The sequence below is a fragment of the Barbus barbus genome, assembly GCF_936440315.1.
Source record: "Barbus barbus genome assembly, chromosome: 12".
Taxonomy (NCBI): Eukaryota; Metazoa; Chordata; class Actinopteri; order Cypriniformes; family Cyprinidae; genus Barbus; species Barbus barbus.
Genome location: NC_136740.1, coordinates 14,360,012 through 14,383,815, shown reverse-complemented (window position 1 = coordinate 14,383,815; position 23,804 = coordinate 14,360,012). Strand labels below are relative to the sequence as shown.

The 23,804-nt window shown below is 38.0% G+C and overlaps 1 protein-coding gene across 1 annotated transcript; it reads right to left on the bottom strand.

Moving 5' to 3' along the window:
• Positions 1-690: 690 nt before the first annotated feature.
• LOC306878192 (calsyntenin-3) lies at positions 691-23,315 on the bottom strand. Its single transcript, XM_079430381.1, has 19 exons — positions 23,011-23,315; positions 22,150-22,216; positions 17,805-17,927; positions 14,125-14,335; positions 13,812-14,020; positions 11,045-11,194; positions 10,585-10,770; positions 9,980-10,267; positions 8,648-8,760; positions 8,341-8,500; positions 7,445-7,504; positions 7,123-7,271; positions 6,778-6,926; positions 5,341-5,567; positions 4,694-4,855; positions 3,440-3,585; positions 3,200-3,335; positions 2,864-3,048; positions 691-2,241 (listed from the first exon to the last, which is right to left on the bottom strand). Exons 2-19 carry the CDS (start codon positions 22,214-22,216, stop codon positions 2,092-2,094), a joined length of 2,871 nt encoding a protein of 956 aa, XP_079286507.1. The 5' UTR covers positions 23,011-23,315; the 3' UTR covers positions 691-2,091.
• Positions 23,316-23,804: the final 489 nt, after the last annotated feature.

Here is a 23,804-nt window from a genome sequence, read left to right as displayed (position 1 = left end):
CGTGTAAGTTATACCGGAACGGGAATGTTCTGGTCAAGATCAAGGACCTAAACTTTATTCATTAGCATACATATGACGCTAAAACAGGATGGAAATAAACAAGTTAGTTGCAATTTTAGCAATATTGTTCAGAATTCTGATCTGTGGATGAGACAATTAAATTAAACAATTAAACCAATAATAATAATAAAAAAGGTCAGTCCACTGGTTTTTGCATTGCATTTGTTTTCCACTAAAAATTGTTATAATAAAATATTGATTGATTGATTGATTATAGAAATTATTTCCTAATAGTTTCTAGACAGTTTTGTAGTCACAAAGTTATTCCAAAGCATGGCAGACAAGGCAAAAATGGCAACATCTGCTAAAACCACAGTAGTTGGTTTATTTATACAGAATTCGCTCAATTACTTAATTGTGATATTGAATATGATTTAAATCTGTCAAAATTGCAGGTTGAATAATTCATCCAATATATTAAGACAGGAGGACATATCCTGCCCAACAGGAAGGATATAGGCAATTTATTATTTATATTCTAAACCATTTCATATTCCATTCACAGCTCTCTAAATAATCACATTATGATCATCTGTGTGTAATTTGTTCATATGTAATGTTTGTTTTAAAATAATTTTAGTCTGCAACTGTCATCTTTTCAAGACTATAGCAAGAAAGAAAAAAAACCATGGCCATCTGCTAACGTCATCCGTGTTTTTATTATGAATTTTTTGAACAGATTATTTCTTCAGACGGTTATCAATAACAATCAATCCATATAATCCATGTCATTGTGTCTATAAGTACAGTTAATTGTCCCAATGGTAACCATTATAATAATATAGCTTATTAATGCAAATTTATCCATTCTTAATATCACACTGCAAAAACAACAGGCCTTTATTTACTGACAGGGTTCCACTGTACACTAACACAGACAGAGAAATAGTCACGGGAAAAAGAGAGGAGGAGTGCGAGCTGGAAGGAGGAAGGGGTGGCACAGTTGTACATTCAGAAACCAAAAAAGCTGTGGCAGTATCTAAAGAGTGTACGGATAGAGAAAGGACAGGGAAGAAAAGAGAGGGAGAGGTGATGGCAGAGGTGAAAGTATAACAATAATGTGCCTTTCTGTTCCACTGTGAATCAGATATTAACAAGTTTTTAAATTACACAATTGAACACACAAATAAATAGACATTCATCAAGCCAATCAGTACCGCTCTTATTACTAATACTATTATTGTCATTATCACTGGATATTACCAATAGAGATATTAGAAAAAAATACCTAGCCTATCTGAAAGTGCAAAGACCGCAAATGAACAAAAATAATGAAACCGACAACAAAAAATGAGAATAATAGTAGTAGTCATTTGTATTTACATACATTTAAGTACAATCAAAACTGCCCAGGTTGAGCTAACATTCTGATACAGCAGAGGGCATTGCACTGTACTGTGTTTTTCGTGAGGTTGTGAGAAGAGGTGCACAGATTTGTGTGTGTGTGTGTGTGTGTGTGTGTGCATTGTGATGCTTAAAAGAAAGCACTTGCATACCTAGCTGGAGTCTATCACTATTACGAAACACCTTTACTGACTAGTCCTCTATATCTGTACATGTGAATTTGTTCAAGGAATGTATCAAGAGACAGATTGTGCAGAGGAAATACAGCTTCTGAAGCGAGTTTGTACTCTGTGTACTGGGCACTAAACGTCATATTAATTACAAAAGGCTGTAATCTGAAACATTCGGAGTCAATTAGCTGATATGAGTTAACAATTAGTGTTTTCATTATGTTCGATACAGTGTTGTGAGCACATCAATTGGAACGGTTGTAGGATGAATGAACATAATTGTGCCATTAATAAATATTGGGATCTGGGTTGAGAGTGGCAGAGAGGGAATGCGTTGTGCATTGTGGGAGCGTTCATTCCAGAGACAAGCATTGCATTGCAGGCTGAGATCCTATAATTGTGTCACTGTGTTAGACACTTTGCATTTTCTTTGATGGTACATCTGTGTGTGTGTTTGTATATTCCTGTGTTTTAAACGAGTGGGTGGTGTTTTAGTATGTGGGCATGGCTAATTGGCTCAGTAGCGTCTGGGGGCGGAGTCTCTTCCCTCTTTCTTGATAATGATTCGTTGGTCATCACTGGTATCGTCGGGCGAATCCACTACTTCTTCCTCGTCGTCACACTCTCCCTCCATATCTGTTGCAATTCCCATGCGGTTCTCATATGTCTAAAAGTGAAAATACAAAGAGAGATGTGTAAGATACCACAATCATCAGTAATAATGCTGATACACTACCGTTCAAAAGTTTGGGGTCAGTGGGACTTTTTTTAAATAAATGAATATCTTAATTCAGCAAGGATGCATTAAATTCATCAAAAGTGACAGTAAAGCTGTTAATAATGTTATTAAACATTTGTATTTCAAATAAATTATTTTTCATTTTCTATAGATTAAAGATTCCTGGAAAAAATGTATCATAAAAATATTAAGCAGCACAACTTTTCTCAATACTAATAATAATAAGAAATGAGCACCAAATCAGCATATGACTGTTGAAGGATCACATGACACCAAAGACTGGAGTAATTGCTATTGAAAATTTAGCATTGCCAATACAGGAATATATAACATTTTAAAATATATTCCAATAGAAAACAGTTATTTAAAATTTTAATAATATTTACCATTATTACTGTTTGGGTTTTTTTTGTCAAATAAATGCAGATAAATAAATGCAAATAAATGCAGCCTTGGTGAGCATAAGAGACTTTTCAAAAACATAAAAAAAAAACCTTACTGACCCCAAACGTTTGAACAGTCATGTATTTATCATCTTTTGAATTCATACCTCCATTGGGTTCACGATGATGGTGAGGGCGGAATCGTCCCATTGGTTGCTGCCTTCTTTGCCTCCACCTCTTGCTCCTTCACCACGGCGGTGGATGGAACGGATGCGAAAGACACCAAGAATCACCATGACAACCAAGAAACCCACGCACACCATGATGATGACAGTCGCGGCTCCTGGAACAACTGTACACATGAGGAGAGACAGACATTATGTTCATTATTTATATATGATCATTTTTTTAAAGGTTATATCATGAGAAAAAAAAAAAAGATGAAATAAAACTTTCATTGCAGTAAAAAAAGACATTTACTAAACATTATAAATAGGATGTACCTGAGTTGCGGTGTGGGTTGGGGAGTGTGTGTCCACTCAGTTCCCCAGTGTGACGGGATGGGTGGAGGAACTGCTGCTGGGACGCCAGCAGGTGAGACGGATGGTACAGACTGTCCAGAGAGTGCAGGAAGTTCACCTGAGAAAGTGTAGGAGAAAACCACACCGAGACACAGAGAGTGTGTGTTAATTAAGTAATGTGTGTGTCCACATCAGTGTCACGTGTTCAGTGGTGTTTATTACCTCCAGTGTGAGCTCGTTGCTGGTGTACCGGCCGTTCATTTCTGAGCACGACAGGCGGAACCTTCTTTCAAAACGAGCAGAGCCCTTTGCTAAGCGATAGCGAATGGAGCGCAACACATCCTCGTACACAGAGATAGACTCCGCTCCTGAAAGAGAGGGATTAAAGTGTTGCAGTTTTTCTATTTGCTGTTAAATAAATGAGAATGTGTTCATTATGCGTTTATGCTAATATAATTGATCTTTTTACTTATTGCATTCAAAGGTGTCAGTAAGATTAAATTTTTTTTTTTAAATAATACTTTATTCAGCAAGGATGCATTAAATTGATCAAAAGTGATGGCACAGCATTAAAAACAATTGTGGGGAATAATGATTAGAGAGTCGGACTCGTAACACAAAGGTTGCGAGTTCGAGTCTCATGTCCGGCAGGAATTGTAGGTGGGGGGAGTGAATGTACAGCACTCTCTTCCACCTTCGATACCACGACTGAGGTGAGACCCTTGAGCAAGGCACCGAACCCAAATGCTCCCCGGGTGTCGCAGCATAAATAGCTGCCCACTGCTCCGGGTGTGTGTTCACGGTGTGTGTGTGTTCACTGCTGTGTGTGTGCATTTAGGATGGGTTAAATGCAGAGCACAAATTCCGAGTATGGGTCACCATACTTGGCCACATGTCACGTTATAATATTATTGATAATAATAATAAAAAAAGTGTTTCGAGCATCAAATCAGCATATTAGAATGATTTCTGAAGGATCATGTGACACTGAAGACTGAAGCGATGGGTGCTGAAAATTCAGCTTTTTGCAGGAATAAATTACATTTTGAAATATATATTAAAATAGAAAATAGTTATTTTCACCATATTTTCTATTGTATTTTTGATCAAATACATGAGCATAAATAAATTCCAAAATAACTTATATAAAAAAATTAAAATAAAATCTTACTGACCATTGACATGATTTGCATTTATAGCCCCAAGTAGGAAAACAAATGTTTTACATTATTTAATAAAATATAAAATCAAGTGACATTTATTTTGAAGAAGTACAACAAGTGGTAATGTTTACATTTCTAAAACACTGTTTATTTTGTTCAAAATTAAGACAAAAATATTATATTTGGACACTTTCCGGTAACCGTGAGTACGTGTCCAAATACTTTTTGTAGCCATTTTTCTCAGTGCTTTCCCACAGTTTTTATTACCAGTGAAGGCAATTTAAGCCATAAAGTCAATATAAAAAAACATTACCAGTGATGGCAATGTAGGCCGTTGTGTTAATGATGTCCAGTCCCCTCTCTTTTAATGCCTCCATGTCAACCAGAAGCTCCTCACTTTCTGGGTTTAGCTCCTCCCCCAAGGGCTGGACTTCACACCCATCCAGAGTATGAGCCACAGCATCTGACATCAGTGCTGATAAAGAGACAGAAAAAGACTGAATAATTCTCTACCCTTTGGCCATAAGACTGAAGTGAGAGAAGAGCAAAGGTCTGTCCGTTGCATTGCACAAGCCTAAAGTCAACGATAACACCGTGAGTGCAAGTTAACCTGTGGGCGAGTAAGTAACTCCGTTGCTTGTTTTACTCTCACTTTCTATCGAGAAACAATAGAAAGTATAATAAAGTATAATGCAAATAATCTGATAACGCCTTGACCTTGACTTCTTTATTATGCTGCACCACCTCTGGACAAAAACAAAAAAAGCTCTTAGACTGCAGATCTTTTGTTCATAGTTATTCATCAAGTCACGTCTCTGGGTTATTACAGGGTCTGATGTGTAGATCATTTTCCAAGGATAAATTAATAGAATCCATTTTTATAAAAAAGCCCTTATAGGGGTCATCCATCAAACAGTGGCTTCACAGATTACTGTTTTAGGTGAGATGTTCAAAGCTTACCCCCTCCTTCCATGCCCTGAGCAGCTGTGTTCACAGCATGAGACAAGGAGCAGACAATACGGAGCTCAGGAAACAAGGGAACACCCTGAGGGCCCTCAAACTCAGCGGCTGGCCGGGCCAGGTGGGGTCCCACCCCAGAGAGAGAGATCTGAGGGGCGTCAGGCTGGAGCACAACCAGGTAACCCTCCAGCTGTCTGAGAGAGAGACAGCTCTCTTCACTGAAACACCTACAGAAGGACAAAGATAATTTGGATGATGTAAAGAGAATACCTAGATACTTGAGAATAAAATATCTTATTATGTTTACGTCATTTTGCTGCAATGTTTTATGATTATAATGTCACATTTACACATTTAATAATACTTTAGGTCAAATGGTCTTCCATAACAATGGAATTGTTTTATTTGAGGTGGGTAAGATTTTTAATGGTTTTGGAAGAAGCCTCTTATGCTTACCAAGGTTGCATTTATTTGATTAAAAATACATTAAAAGCTGTAGTATTGTGAAATATTATTAGATTTTAAAACAACTCTTTTCTTAATTCCTGTGATGCAAAGTTGAATTTTTAGCAGTCATTACTCCAATCTTCAGTGGCACATGATCATTCTAATATGCTGATTTGCTGGTCAAGAAAAAGTGTTTAATATTATCAATGTTGAAAACAATGATGCTTAATATTTTTGTGAAAACAGTTTTTTCAGGAGCCTTTGATGAACAGAACGTTCAAAAGAAAATCATTTATGTGAAATGTAAATCATTATTTAAAAAAACGACTGTCACCTTTGATTAATTTAATGCATCTTTGCTGAATAAAAACATTCATATATTTTAAAAACGGACCCCAGTTTTTAGTTAATTGACCCCAAACTTTTGAATTGTATGATTAATTGTGATTAATTTGATAAATTAATCAGAATATTATATTTACGTTACTGTTTGTAACTTTGCATAAATGTGTGCTCATATGTTTATGTGAATATATGCCAATAAATCTGAGCAACTGGTTAAATTAATCTCCATCTGATTGTTGATATTACATCTGGTCATCACCACAACGCTTTGTCCTGATATCTGGTGCCAGTAAAGTAAAGCCCTAAAATCTACATACTTGCCAAAAACCAGAGGGAGTTTTTTTTGTGAAATTTACATTTACACAGACTTTCTTTACTCTGCACTTATCAGTCGATTGTTTAATTTCCTTCTTTTCAGTTTGCTTTACTTGAAAGCCTTTTCTTTTTTCTTTTTTTGGCAATATCTACAGTATGGATAATATGTTGTTATTTTTCCACTTGGGTAGTTGAAACAAAACCTACTGTTGGTCACTGCAGTATAATCATTTTCTAACAAAATGACAAAACTCATAAGACTTTAGATATGTTGGGTAAGTTGAAATGCTGAAGCAAGATCACTATTTCGGTGTGTGGATGGTTGTGTACCTGAGAGAGGTGGTCAATTTGAGCGGACGGACACCAGGTGTGGCAAATCGTAGAGAGTTCCTGTATGTCACCTGCTGAACAGCACGGTTGAAACTTTCAATGTCGTCTCCTTCTAACACCAGCACAGACTGGCTAGGGTTCACATGCACCTGAGGAAGGGACATTACAGGAACATTCCCAGTTAAATGTGACTTAAACGCTATTGACAGAATAGAGTTAGACAAAAAATAAAGCAGAACCGTTGTAGTAGTGCCCACATTTTTTTTGGGGGGGGAGAACTAGGGGCTATATTACGAGTAGTAAAGATGTAAATTAAACAAACTTTAATTCATAGTGTTAATGTACCTTCATTCCTGAGCCCAAAGTCTCAAGGTCTCCGAAATCAAGCCCTTCTCGACAAGCATACAGACACTCCACCACACTGTGGGGCTCCACATTTCCTGGACGCACAGTCACTCCTGACAAAAGCCCTTTGTAACCACTGACAAACTTCCCTATGAGCCAAAATGAGAAGATATATATACATATGAATCAATACAGACTCTTTTAAGGACAATAAACTCATACCAGCACTTAACTGAGTGTCTCTATTGATCTCAGCTTATAATAACACACCCACATCCACATACAAACAAAGACAGATTCATTGTCCTGGTGTGCACCTCACCTATCTCTTTATTCTCCGGCATGGTGTTGTTCACAATGTCTCTCGGTTTCTCTTCTGGCTCTACAGGACAGAAAAAAGTAAAAAATGAAAGGAAACACAAATTCTTTAATGCATCTTTGCTAAGTTGCAATAAATTTTGATGCATCCGTTCAATGCATCTTTGCTAAATTAAAGTATTAAAATCTTACTGACTCCAAACTTTTGAATGGTATAGTGTATGTTGTTATTTTGTATTGGAGGAAAAACTATTCATGTTCTTCATATCACTTCTGAAGCTATATGATAGCTTTTTGTGAGGGACAGACTGGAATTTGTCAAAATTGAGTAAATATTTGGTATGCAATTTTGGCATTGATGTGCTATTTGTTTCTCAGAATGCCGGCTAGATACATGGAGATGAAGATTATCAGTGTATCATAAAACTTTTATTCTTCTACTTTTGTTTTGTCTTTTATGGAGTCCCTGGTCAATACGAAATGGTGTTATATGACAAAAGCTGTGTAACATTAACAAGTTAAATAATAACAGCATACAGTTTGAAATTATATGAGGGTGAGTAAATAATGCCAGAATTGTCATTACTGAACTATTACTTATACCCTCTTCCCAGTGTCAAAACATCATTCTAGGAGGTGATTAACACAGACTAGGTGACCCAGTTAGAAGAACAGCAGGAGACGGAAAGCTTGGGCATCTTTCTACCACACACACACTCGAAACGAGTGCCACAGTGTGTAAGAACGATTCTGTTTAGTTGAATAATACATGAGTCTATTAATAGCTGAAACACATATAGTCTCAGAAAAGAACATAACTACAGATTTCTGCTCCACCTACTGCTGAGATCTTCACACCAGCCTCTAAGATTTATCACATATGACTAATAGTAAAATTACCCCAGCATGCTCCGATGACCAGCCGCTGGTGTGGTGCTGGGTTGGGGATGGCTCCGTTGTCATGGATGAGTGCGGGGTCAAAGGTCACACCATCCACGTAGAGTGTAACAGAGGGGAACTGCACACTAAGGGACAGGTGATGCCACTCACTGTCACACACCTATCAGAGTCAGAGGTCAAAGGTCAGTCCACATGCAAATGTATTATATTTATAGGATTCAAAACAAGGGTGTCTCAAATAGTTCCTGTGACAGACTGTGTGTGACAGGATTAAAGTAACCAAGATTTGCTGTCACGGTTAGTTTACCTGTTCCAGTTTCCAAAGGAATTTGACAGGTCTTGCGGCGGACACATCCGGCCAATAGAAGAGAGAGAGACGACAGCCATGTACCGATAAAGAGTAGTGAGAGTACGAGTCATCTGGAAATGAGACCACAAAACTGTTTAGTAGAGCAGCTCAAATTTGAGTTCTTAAGCACTGACTACTGACCAGTGATGTCTGGCACTTCAGTACTAAGTTTCATGGTCAAAAATGCTAACTTTACCAAGGTATATTTTGTTAAAATATCAGATTTGTGCATTAGAAATACATTAGAATACATTGTTTGCATTATTTTTACATAAATAATTACAGTAGCACTTTATTGTACAGTCCTGTTCCTCATGTACATACTATATACTTATTGTAGTAATTACAATAACTAGGTAATAACTAGGTACTAACCCTGAACCTACCCCTAAACCTAACCCTACCCCATGTAGTTACCTTATAGTACCAGTACTTTCTTGGGTAAGTACACTGTAAGTACATTGTAAGTTCATGTAATTACACATACTGTAAAATAAAGTGCAACCATAATTACTTTGCTTATTTACTTGAAGACTATTCCATTGTTTAAATTTCATTTATTTTTATTTTTTTATTAATATGTACACTACCGTTCAGAAGTGTGTGGTTAGTTTAAACATTAAGATATTTCAACTAAATTACTACTTTTACTCAGTAAGGATGCATTAAATTGAACAAAAGCGTTATTAAAGAAATTTATAATGTTACAAAAGACCTATATTTAAAAAACATGCATTTCTTTTTAATTTTGTATTCATCAAACAATCCTTAAAAATGTATCACAGTTCCACAAAAATATTAAGCAGCTTAATATTAAGCAATATTATTTTCAACATTGATAATAATAATAAGTGTTTCTTGTGCACCAAATCAGCATATTAGTATGATTTCTGAATTATCATGTGACACTGGACACTGGAGTAATGATGCTGAAAATTCAGCTTTGCCATCACAGAAATAAATAACATTTTAAAATATATTAAAATATAAAACAGCTATTTTATTTTTGTAATAATATTTCACAATATTACTGTTTTTACTGCATTTTTTAATCATATACATGATCAAAATGATTCAAATAAATTTTGGAGAGCATATGAGGCTCAATAAAAAAATAAAAAAATAAAAAAAATAAATATATATATTACCAGCCCCAAACTTTTCAATGTGTGTAACGTTTTTAAACAAAATGTGTGATCAACAACTTATTTTTTGTATTGAATTTTCCTGAAACTGGTACTGAAATGTTTCTGATATTTCCGTATGGTGATAAAGCCAGCACAGACTGACCATTCTTTACAGTGCTGCAGATAATAGTCTCCTCCTCTTTACGGGTTCCCCTCGCCTGATTGGCCGGTGGCTGAGTGCTGGCACCTCCTCTTCGCATCCATAGCTGCAGGGTGAAGTGGTCTCCAGATACTGCTGAAGCAACTGAATCAGGTACTACAGCCACATGGGTGGAGCCGTTGAAGGAGAAGACCAGGGATGAATCAGAAGATGGAAGAGTCGGCAGTGCTGCGGTCCAATTGGTTGCAGGAGATGGAGGTGGAAGGAGGTCGACTTCACCCCTCACAGCACCTGAAAATATTAAAAGCCTACACGTTATTGATTTAAAAACAGGGCTGGTGTCAGCAAGATCAGCACTGTAGAATTATTGAGTACAACCTAATTTGAAGGGATTTTCAACCTGCAGCTAATCTAAAGAGAATGGACTGATTTGGGACATTTTCCCATCTGCTCTAAATGAGATAAACAGTTGGGGAAACAGAGACCGTAACAGATAAACTCCAAGTCCTCAATTTTCTGTTCGCTAATCATCTCTAATCCTAATGAAAAAGGATCTGCCAATTTATCGAAGAAATGAAAAATTCAGCAAATAACTTAATCAAACACACCACAGAGTCTGCGCACAGATCGATCTGAGTAGCTGTCCCTGTCACAGCCCTTCCCAATATGACCCGTTTGAAGCTCAACAGTAGCCTGGATGTTCCAAACCGTCTCCTCACACGTTTCCAAGTGCAGGATTGGGAAGAGAGGGATACTGCCAGAACCAGGAGTATACTCGATGCGCTTTGTCCATCCTGTAATTCACACACACACACACACACACACACACACACACACACACACACACATAATCATATAAAATAACATGTAACGTAGCATACCGTCAGTTTTCAATTTTGTTGAATTCAGTCAAATTTTTATAAAACGCAAATAATGTTTTTTTCCCATAATAATAAATCAATACAATTGAATTAATTAATTAATGAAATACATTTAATAAATAATAATAATAAATACAATTAAATAAATAAAATAAAAATAACAGTAATAAATTGTAAAAATATTTACCAATCCAGCCTGGCTTGCAGGAAGGTTTTACTGTGACTATGACCTGAGCATCGGCCTGAGCTCGATTCTTCCCACAGTCAAACGCTGTCACCCAGAAACTGTGGACACGCTGGCGTTTGGAGTCCAGTGGCTCAGTGTTCTTTATGTTTCCTGAATTTGTAAGAGATAGAGAAGTTTATACACTCACAGGCCACTTTATTAGGTACGCATGTAACTGTTCAATAATGCAAAAATCGAATCACCCAATCACATGGCAGTAACTCAATGCGTTTAGGCATGTAGACATGGTCAAGACAATTTGAATAAGTTTAAACCAAGCATCAGAATGGGGAGGAAAGGTGATTTAAGTCACATTAAACATGGAATGTTTTTGGTGACAGAAGGGTTTGTCTGATTATTTCATAAACTGCTGATCTACTGGAAATTTCACAAACAACTGTCTCTAGGCTTTACAGAGAATGGTCCGAAAAAGAGAAAATACCCAGTGAGTGGCAGCTCTGTGGGCAAAAAATGGGTCTCATTGATTCCAGAGGTCAGAGGAGAATGGCCAGTTGAGAGAAAGGCAACAGTAACTCAAATGAAGTATGCAAAAGAGCATCTCTGAACATACAATTTTGAAGTAGCAGAAGACCACACCGATTCCACTCCTGTCATTTAAGAACAGGAAACTGAGGCTATAGTTTGTATGGGCTCACCAAAATTGGACTATAGAGGATTGGAAAAAGGTTGCCATGTCTGATAAATCAATTTCTACGGTGACATTGAAGTGGTAGGGTCAGAATTTGGTGTAAACAACGTAAAAGCACGGATCCATCCTTTCTTGTATCAGTGGTTCAGGTTGTTGGTGGTGTAATGGTGTGGGAGACATTTCCTCGCCACAATTTGGGCTCTTTAGTACCAATTGAGCATCATTTATATGCCACAGACTACCTCCGTATACCATCTCCATCACCTTTATGACCACAGTGTACCATCTTGTAATGGCTTTTCAAGCAGGTTAACACACCATGTGACAAATCTCAGATCATCTCAAACTGTTTTTTGGAACATGACAATGACTTCACTATACTTAAATGGCCTCCACAGTTAAAGGATGTGATGAAACGGGAGATTTGCATCTTGGATGTGCAGTGGATCTGCGTGATGCTATCATGTCAATACAGACCAAAATCTCTGAGGATGTTTCCAACATCTTGCTGAATCTATGCCATAAAAAAATTAAGGCTGTTCTGAAGACAAAAGTTGGTCTAACCCGGCACTAGCGAAGAGGCCTGTGGGTATACATCGAGCTAAATAAATACAGAGAAAACTAAAAGATTTGAAAGCCAGAAGCTTTGGTAAAACAGACTCAGATTGGAAATAATAAAGCAGATTTAATTCACTGGGGGAACACTGAGAATATGATAAAGAAACCAGAAGCATCAAAAACAAACAATGCAATGAAAGATGACAGGGACGGGTGAAGGCCAACAGTGCACTGGAGGAGAGAGAGAGAGAGAGAGTAAAAGAACAATATTGAAGTGGCACAATAAATAAAAGGATATTCACACAGCGGTGTCTGGTTCAGCCTGACCCAAATTACGAAAGCAAACCACACACACACACACACTACAGCAGGGAAATCTGCAAAGTCATGGCTAAAAAGAGGACCTCTCTCTCTTGTGCGCCTTGCTCATTGTATCTTTCTCTCTTATTTCAGTTTCTTTTCAATGGCCAGTTCCTTCTTCGTCAGCATTTGTCATGTTACAAAAAGTTGGCTATTGATCGCTTCCCCCTCAGTTGTCAATGGGTGCTATGATCTGCATTGAATGATCAGGAAGGGTGACTATCCCTCTATCTCACTGCAGCAACTGGACTGTTCAGAGAACTGCCCTAAAAACCAGCTTGACATCAACATGCCACCTCATTTTTTAATTATTTGAAACAATGATTAAAGAAATGATGATCTTCACAAGAATTATTACAATATTATATATTACAATAATAATATTAAAGGCATGAATGTAACAGTAGTGTTGGGCCATTTTAAAAACCTAAAAGTAAATTATATTAATTCACTGTCTTAAATAAAAGCATATCTCAAAGTAATAATATCATCACTGTAATAATATTATACTTTTAATATTGCTGAAAAGTTTTCACATTTATATGGGTAATTACATTATAATTATTTGAATTAAGGGATAGTTCACCCAAAACATTTTTAATTCTGTCATCATTTAGTCATTCTGCAGAACACAAAAGAAGATATTTTGAAGAATGTTGTTTACCAAACAGTCCACTGACTTCCACTGTATGGAGAAAAAAAATCTTTTATGTTCCACAGAATAAAGAAAGTCATACAGGTTTGGAAAAAAACATGGGGGTAAATTATACAGATTTTTCAAAGCTTTAAATCCTTTTTAGTAAAATATGTTGCTAGCTGAATAAAAAACATCCTTGAGCTACATAATAATATTCATTATGCACATTAAAGATAAAAAAATGTTGAACAGTTTTTCATTTCATAACTAGAGTGAAATTGAATCCAACCATAGAGTCTTGATTAAATCTTTTAAATAAAAATTTATTAAATAATATATATATATATATATGTGTATGTATATATATTTATATATTATATATTATATATATAAAGTCACAAAAATAGTGATTTTAATATGTTATATATATATACACATATTAAAATCACTATTTTTGTGACGGTCACCCCTACATGAAATAAGTGTATCTGTATTTTATCAATGCTGGCTGTTGTAGTTCTCACCATCGTTGTCAATGGTGAAAGGGACGTTGGGGGTGATGATGTCATAGAAGCAGATCTGGCTATACTGAGGTGAGCAGTCGGCATCAACCGCTTCCACCCGCACAATACGATCAAACAGACGACCCTCGGGAACTGACGCCTCGTACCGACGCTCCACAAAGACAGGAGAGAACTCATTCACATCGTTCACACGAACGTGCACGGTGGCCCTGGGAAGAGAGGGTTAAGAGTGAAAGAATGCAACGGGTCTGGCATGAATTTACAGAAACCAGATTTTTAGGAAAATTCCATCTGAATAGAAGAAATCTCTTACTTGTGAGACTTCTTGCTGTTGGTCCCGTCAGGACCTTCACCGCAGTCATATGCCTGGATGGTGAAGCTGTGCTCCTTCTGGCTTTCACAGTCCAGAGGCTCCTTGGACCGAACCAGACCTTCTCCAGTGGAGCGATCCAACACCACTGCCTCAAACTGAGCCGAACCAGAACCCCCTGGTCCGTTATGAACCCTAAACCCACAGATCTCCCCTGAAAAGAGAAAAATAGAGCTGCACTGATTACATTTGAATAAAATATATTTTGTGTGTGACAACCTTTGTATGAATCCTAATTTAAAGTGCCATTTACTACACAAGTTAAAAAAAAACATTATAGTGTGAAATGATGTGAAAAGTGCTGCTGAGTGCTCTTCTGGAAGTAAACACTTGTCTGTGTTCAGGAAGTGCTGTCACACATGACATGGCACTATGAATGTTAGCGCAGCCTGCCGAGGGGGGAGGTCTGTCAGCCTTAATCTCTGTGTAATTTGTGTAAACATAACATGTAATTACTTACCGCAGTACTAAACTAGCTGCTTGAAGCGCCAAAGTTGACTCCCCTCCCCGTCAAAATAACCCTTACACCAAACCCTTGACTAGACCCTGTCAATTAGAACTACACTAGAAATATTACATACATAATTAGTGTGTCCTTTTCACACTTGAGGCATAAGAGGTTATATTTACTGACTAAAGGTGTGGTCACATTTATCGCTGTTCCGTGAATGTTCACTAACCATTTCAATCTATGCAGTGAAAGTGATTTCTGTGTTAGCTATGCTTCATACACTATTAACCTGAACTCAACACAGAATAACTGTAATGCATAAAACTGAAAATTTGAAATACCTTACTAATACTAAAGGCACAATTAGCAGGGGCGTAGATTACGCGGGGTACGTGTCCCCCCCACTTTTTATAACAATTAAATTCGTCCCCAGCACTTTTTATAAAAAGTAAATTCGTCCCCCGCACTTTTTCATCGGACAGTTGTGTTCTCGACATGTTGAGGTTTTAATGGAGCAATGTATATAAATGCAGAATGATTTAAAATTCAAAGAGACGTTTCAATGACGTTTACGTTCCCATGGCAATCAGTCACTCAATTTGTAACGTCACGAAATGCCCAGGCTCGCGCCCGCGGTCCATCATTCATTAGAGGTCGAGATGAGTTCAAAGCGGCAAAAAACTCTTCACTCCTTTTTTACGAAGAAGTCAAGCAGCGTAAGTTGGCATGTAGTATCCGAATAGTGTTGCACGGTGTTCAGTGACTCTGCCTATTGCTCTTGTTGAATAATTAGCTAGTTTTGATGAAAAGCTGCCTGGACAAACATGCACTTATTTTCAGTGTATTTTTCTGTAACTCTTTTGTAACGTCTTTTATTTTAACACGTATGTATGTTATCAGAACCCTTCAAATAAGAAATACCTAAATTTAACAACTACAACGACTACCTTACAAGCTATTAATAAGCAGTAAATGAAGAGTTTATTGAAGTAAAAGTCATAGTGAATATGTGTTCCCCATTCTAAAGTGTTAAAAATTATTTAGGATACAAATGATTGGTTATTGTCCAACAGTGTACTTAATGTGTTATTTTCTTCTGTATGTCACTATTCCCTGTATGTACATGTTTCAAACACTGCTTTATTTGCTATAGACGGAGGCAGAAGTGAATACACAGCTGAGAGTGAATAAGGCAGAAAGTTTCAGTGAGGCTTCAGAGGTAAAGATTATTTGCAGCATTGTCTATGATAAGATATTTCTTATACCTTTTAACATAGACTAATCAGACTAATGTATAACAGAACAGAACAGAATAAAGAAGTATGTGAATGTGCAAGTATCCATTACTGTGTGCCATGTACTGTACATACAACACAAAATACAATTTGAAATATGTAAACAATAGTACCCTTATAAGGACATCTTTGTAACTTATTCTCAAAAAGGTGCACATTAGTACCTTAGAGTACCAATATGTACCGTAATGTACAACTATGAAACTTTTTGGGGTAAATAAGGTACAAAGATGTCCTTTTAAGGGTACTGTCCCAGTGGCAAGCTGTTGTATTTCTTTCTTTTTCTTTTTTCTCTCTTTCTTTCCTTCTGTTTTATAATCATATATAATAATATAATCATAAAGCATATTAAGCAAAAAGGTATGATTAAAAATAAAACCTGTCAATTAGACAAGGGTTAACTGAAAAAAACAAGTATAACACTAGACATTCCGTCCCCCCACTTTTGAAATGATGGCTACGCGCCTGACAATTAGTGTTTCCTTTTCAAACTTGAGGTGTATGGCTTATATTTACTGACTTAAGGTGTGGTTGTTTGGCGAATGTTTTACTAGCAAAATTCAAGCATTTTAATAAAAATCCATGCAAACGGGAATTTGGCGTAAGGAAATTTTCCCACATAGTTTCCCATTAAATTTTGTTAAAGGCGTCATCAGATGCCCATTTTACACAAGTTGATATGATTCTTTAGGGTCTTAATGAAAAGTCTGTAACATACTTTGGTAAAAATTTCTCAACGGTAGTGTAAAAAACCTGCCATTTTTTATTCCATGTTGCTTTAAATGCTAGTGAGCTCTGCAGACTCCGCCCTCTCTTCCGTGAAGTGACGAGTAGACCATAGATATTGGTTTAGATTGCCTATTCGACCGCTCCAGATACGTTGACGCGTCAGCCATCTCGCATTCACCATAATAATCAATGAATATTCAAAGATATACAAGCGTATAATTTGCTGTTGTAGATGCACACAGTCTACACAGCTCAAAGATTCGCAACCCGTTCCAAAAATGGCGGATGGCTTACGTATCACAGCCCATAGAAACAGTCAATAATGAGGCATCTAGGTATTTGTCTATGAAGCATATTAAACTTCAGCCGTGAAACTGGCTGAACATAGACACGTTTATATAGATCGGGGATCTGCACATTCCCTTCATAAAGTAACGTTAATCCTCTGCATCTTCAGTGGCTCAGATGTCGGGAGTAACTGACAACTGCTGTATAAGGTAAGATGGTCTTGTCAATCAACTGTCGTGGTGGGTGGGGGTGGGGTCTGTACAGAACTACATCATTCTGACAGGGCTCTCAGAACAGCCTGATTTGAGAAAGGGGATCTTAAAACAGGGATTTAAAAAAAAAAAACACTGGGTGGACTTTTATCATTATTGGATGGATGTGTACACACACTTCCAACACACATTTATGTTCAAACAACTTGTAAAGTGAATTTTGCATCCGATGACCCCTTTAATGTAAAATGAATAGAATCTTCAATGGATTAATAACCACAGCATGACTATGGTTACAAGAAGTGGTCACATTAAATAAGATCATTTGTCTATAGACAGTAGCCAGGGTAGCACCATATTTAGTATTTAATTTTTTTGGGGGAAAGGGATGTCTTTTGGGAGTCTGTGAGGGATAGGAGTACAGTGTGTTGGATTGTACTGTTATTTAACAAACCAAGCAGCTTTCTTTTGCTCAGTGCAGCAAATTACTTTCTATCAACTATCCAAACATGATGTGAAATCTGCGCAGGAAAATATTTTGCCCAAAATTCCTTATTGTGTGGATTCTTATTGAAATGACTGATACTGAAAATGGTAAACGTGCCTGCACCTTAACACATAAAGGTGTGAAATTATCAGCATCTTTACCTGCATAGTGCAGCGGTGCGTCTTTATCCAGGGCGAACAGAGGTGGGTTGAGGAGGACAGTGTTGTCGTTTTCCATGACGATCCCTTGGTACTCCGTTTCGATCCATGGCTTGTGTTTATTGGCTGAGAAAGAACAATCACAAAAGCAAGGGACAGACGTGAGAGCCACAGGAACAATCTGTGATTCAGAACAAACTGCTTTTTTTGACAAGACTATTTATAACATGCCGTTATGAAGGTGAGTGAGCAGAGGTTCAAAGACAAACACAAGCAATCCAAGCCAAAGGAATTTGCAACAATGGTTCTTGCAATGGTGCAAGAACCATTGCACCATTGCACCAAATTGCAGATGGTGCAATGGTTCGGCCAGGTGTACATATGCATAACACTTGCACATTAAGTTACAAACATACCCATGCAGGGATCAACTGAAACTGTGTGATGGACACACACAACGCAAAACAATCACACACACAGAACGCCACGCCTCGCTGCTTTGCAGAGTAATTAGGTGTAGAGATGTTTGGCCTGATCGCACACCGTGAGGTATATTGTGCCTATCACTCAAAAACAGACAGATAGCTTCTCTTAGAATGCTTGGAGAAAGACGGAACCATGCAAACCTACATTAAACACCCTGAAAATGAGAAATCTTCAACAATAAGGCTGGCCTACTGGCCTGGGGTCGTTTTAGCCGGTGCTGCATTGCCACAATATTTTTTACATTCATTATCTTGTACATTCAATTTGTATGCCTTGGAACTTAAACATTGGTTTTCTGTGATGTATTTTTGCATTGCTGCTACAATTTGTTTTATTTTTTTTTATTTGTCACTGATATAATGTTATCTAGCTGACTAACTTAGAAGAGGTATTGTCAAAATTGTGAAAAATTACTTCTGATAGTCTTAAAAACATAAGTATGCGTTGCAAACTGCAAACCAATCTTATTGTGATTTGTATGTCATTGTTTTGCTCACTGAGTTACATGTATAAAGCTGTATAAAGCTGTATAATTTCAAGATAATTTTCAATTTTTTTGTAATATATACTGTTCAAATGTTTGGGGTCAGTAAATTTAAAAAAACAAAATAAGCACAGCTACATTAAGCCGATTCAAAGTGACAGTAAAGACTTTTACATTCTAAAAAAAACTATTTTAATTTTAAAAATGCTACTGTTTTAAACTTTATATTGAGCAATTTCTTGTACATCAAATTTACTTAAAAAATCATTTTTCAGCAACAAAATTAAGCTTGTAATGATTTATGAAGGAATACGTTACACTGAAGATCGAATAAATTACATTTTAAAATATATTAAAATAGAAAAATGCTCACTGTTTTGTTCTGTATATTTGAAAAAAATGCAGCTTTGGTGAGCATAACAGACTTATTTCATAAACATTAAAAAAAAATTCTGACCCCATACATTTGAATATTGTATATCAGGGATGGGCAACTTCGGTCCTGGAGGGCCACTGTCCTGCAGAGTTTAGCTCCAACCCTAATCAAACACACCTGAAGAAGCTAATCAATGTCTTCAAGCTCACCAGAAAGCTACAAACAGGTGTGTTTGATTAGGGTTGGCGCTAAACTCTGCAGGACAGTGGCCCTCCAGGACCGAAGTTGCCCATCCCTGTTGTATATTATATACAGTTGGGCAAAAAAGTATTTAGTCAGCCACCAATTGTGCAAGTTCTCCCACTTAAAAAGATGAGAGAGGCCTGTAATTTTCATCATAGGTACACTTCAACTATGAGAGACAGAATGGGGGGAAAGAATCCAGGAAATCACATTGTAGGATTTGTAATGAATTCATTGGTAAATTCCTCGGTAAAATAAGTATTTGGTCACCTACAAACAAGCTAGATTTCTGGCTCTCACAGACCTGTAACTTCTTCTTTAAGAGGCTCCTCTGTCCTCCACTCGTTACCGGTATTAATGGCACCTGTTTGAACTCGTTATCAGTATAAAAGACACCTGTCCACAACCTCAAACAGTCACACTCCAAACTCCACTATGGCCAAGACCAAAGAGCTGTCGAAGGACACCAGAAACAAAATTGTAGACCTGCACCAGGCTGGGAAGACTGAATCTGCAATAGGCAAGCAGCTTGGTGTGACGAAATCAACTGTGGGAGCAATTATTAGAAAATGGAAGACATACAAGACCACTGATAATCTCCCTCGATCTGGGGCTGCACGCAAGATCTCACCCCGTGGGGTCAAAATGATCACAAGAACGGTGAGCAAAAATCCCAGAACCATACGGGGGGACCTAGTGAATGACCTGCAGAGAGCTGGGACCAAAGTAACAAAGGCTACCATCAGTAACACACTACGCCGCCAGGGACTCAAATCCTGCAGTGCCAGACGTGTCCCCCTGCTTAAGCCAGTACATGTCCGGGCCCGTCTGAAGTTTGCTAGAGAGCATTTGGATGATCCAGAAGAGGATTGGGAGAATGTCATATGGTCAGATGAAACCAAAATAGAACTCTTTGGTAAAAACTCAACTCGTCGTGTTTGGAGGAGAAAGAATGCTGAGTTGCATCCAAAGAACACCATACCTACTGTGAAGCATGGGGGTGGAAACATCATGCTTTGGGGCTGTTTTTCTGCAAAGGGACCAGGACGAGTGATCCGTGTAAAGGAAAGAATGAATGGGGCCATGTATCGTGAGATTTTGAGTGAAACCCTCCTTCCATCAGCAAGGGCATTGAAGATGAAATGTGGCTGGGTCTTTCAGCATGACAATGATCCCAAACACACCGCCCGGGCAACGAAGGAGTGGCTTCGTAAGAAGCATTTCAAGGTCCTGGAGTGGCCTAGCCGGTCTCCAGATCTCAACCCCATAGAAAATCTTTGGAGGGAGTTGAAAGTCCGTGTTGCCCAGCGACAGCCTCAAAACATCACTGCTCTAGAGGAGATCTGCATGGAGGAATGGGTCAAAATACCAGCAACAGTGTGTGAAAACCTTGTGAAGACTTGCAGAAAATGGTTGACTTCTGTCATTGCCAACAAAGGGTATATAACAAAGTATTGAGATTAATTTTTGTTATTGACCAAATACTTATTTTCCACCATAATTTGCAAATAAATTCTTTAAAAATCCTACAATGTGATTTCTTGGATTCTTTCCCCCCCATTCTGTCTCTCATAGTTGAAGTGTACCTATGATGAAAATTACAGGCCTCTCTCATCTTTTTAAGTGGGAGAACTTGCACAACTGTATATTATATATCAGTATGAATGTAGAAAACATCCATTTATTTAAACAACTTATATGAAAAAAATTATAAATATTTCTAGCAAAATATATATTTCTAAAAAATAAAAATCAATCACTCTTTTGCCCTGGTGCCAATAAAAATGTTGGCAAGGTGGGTAAAAATCAAAATCCTTATTACTGAGCCCTGTTTCATGAAAAATATTTAAATCTCTTGCCATATGATAGCCTACTATACTACTAGAGAGTGTGCTGACCACTAACTCAATGCACCAATCTTTTTCATGTGTGGCTACATGCTGTCCACCTCACTCTGATATTTCAAGTCAGTCTGTCTTTTTTTGCCATTTATCCACCTATCTCTCTCTCCCACCCACCGACGCCCGCGTTCCTCCCTCTCATCCCTCACTCAGCCATATAACATTAATCTGAGCATCAGACCACTGGATTACTCCTCGGATTACGGACCGAGCAACAACGCTGTGCATCTCACTCCATTTATCACACGTGCCACTTTCCCACACTGACCAGAGCGATTTGAAGTCTGAGTCAACAGCTGTGACAGAGGATAAACAGAAAGATCAACGCATGTCTGTGATCACACGGAGAAACGTTAGCCGTAAATTAAGAAATATAGCATCTCCGGTTTCCCACGTGTCTAAAAATAGCAGAGACGAGTATAGATAAGCTTTCACCCTTTTCTTCAAGGACAAGAAAGAGTCGACCTCTCACTCCCCCTCTCTTTCTCACAGAGATCCTATACATCACCATCCTTTCTGTCCTTCTCCAAATTTTTCTGTCCCACCATCATCTATTTGCTCTCTTGTCATTCCATCACTTTCTTCATCATGTTGTCTCTTCCCATGTCACCTTGAGATAAGCCTACCTTTTGGGATCTCTACAAAATATACTGTTGTCATTCATAAAGGAGACATAGATTTATTAACTGACACGATTTCATATTTAACACCCGTAACATACAGCAAAACGGATTGAGTTTCTGGTTTAAATGAACTGTATGTGGCAGAGCTGCGAACAGAAATGTTAATACACTCATTCGCACTTAATCATCAACACAGTGCTCAATATCAACATTCAAAAGGATGGAGGAGACTGACCTTTGTTGCCATGGGCAACCGAAGTCAAGCAAAAGAGGAGAAAGGAGAGAAAACTCATTCTGGCCATCTGAGGGAGGAAGGAGGGGAAGGACAGAGGGAAATAACATGCATTAACCTGATATGAAGCAGTTTAAGATAGAGGACAAACAGATAAGCGCAAAGACAGAGACTGAGAGACATACATATTTCCTTGCCTTTTCCTTAAGCGTAAACATTAAGACATTAAAAACTCTGCTCTAGGTAAATGTGAATATGGTATGTAATACCCTTGACATAATTTTCGTGGCCTAGCATGGCCGAGGAGATCTGGCTCCCATTTGAGATACAGTATGTCCACTATTATATAGCCTGCTGTATTTACTAGTGACAGTAAACGCTCAATAAAACCTTGGTGTATTAAGCGAATTGAGTGCGCGTGAAATTGAGAAGTGTGCGCATCTCGCTCACGCGCGCATGCAGGTGTATCCTCGCGAATGTATCACATAGGCAGGTTTGTTAACACAATATCAAATGTGTTTCATCATGACACTTGTCCTCGAATAACATCTGCTCTGAATAGATTTACATAGGCTATGTAATTTACTTACATTAGTATTTTTATAATATAAAGATTATTATCTTCTAACTTGGATGACGGACAGTTACGTGATATAACCTACTGGTGTAATATAGCTCACTCATACATCTCACACATATATGCGACAAACACGAATCGATTTTTTAAGCCTGTAAATTAATTCAGGCGATCCAAAAATCGCAATATCATGTAATATTTCAAAGCAGAGAGCAGTTCATATGATATAACACCTGTGTCGCGCGCAAGAATTGAATTATAAATATTATCTTGGGACCGTACGTTACCGTGAGGTGTGAGATGGTACCCAGCTCAGTCTCCTCTAAGCATCCGTCACACACTCACACCTATGACAGCCTGATGCCCGCCGACACACCGAACACAACGTGCTGGGGCCTCCGGTGCCTCCCGAAACGACTCGAACTGCGGAAAGGAGCCAAACTGGAATTTGAAGATTAGATACGAAGAAACCAATGCCCCCGTTTTCGGTGGATGCCGTGAGAAAAAAGAGACGGTGTGATATCGCCTCCCTCTCGCAGTTTCTTAACCCGCCCACACTGCGTCTCTCTCGCTCTCAGGACTCACCTCGGGTGAAACAAGAATTTACAAATCCTACTGCGGCGAGGGCCTGCTTATTAATATTCATTAGCCAACCCTCCGCCATTGGAAAGTAACTACACAGCTCATTAATATTCATTACCCAGGCAGCGTTCATTGGAGAACAATAGCGTAATTACATAACGAATGGTTAATATGCAACAATCAAATCGTCGCTCCAGGTAGCCACCAAACGAGATTAACATAATCTCCTTAATATTAATGAAGCAAGCATTATTCATAGTAGGAACCATATTTGATCCTCCCGTTTAGCGGTCCCCAAATCCGCGAGATGGCTGGCTGTGTGATAAATCTGGGCTTTGAGGGAAGCCTCTGGAGGCTGCTGTGTACTACTACTCATTGTCAAACCACACATTTACTTCCCACTTCGAGTTTGTAATGAATGTCATATGTGAGTGCGTTTGAACTCCTCACTATGCTCCAGCTCAAGGGCCCAGACTGCAAGATGACGTCATATCGGCTC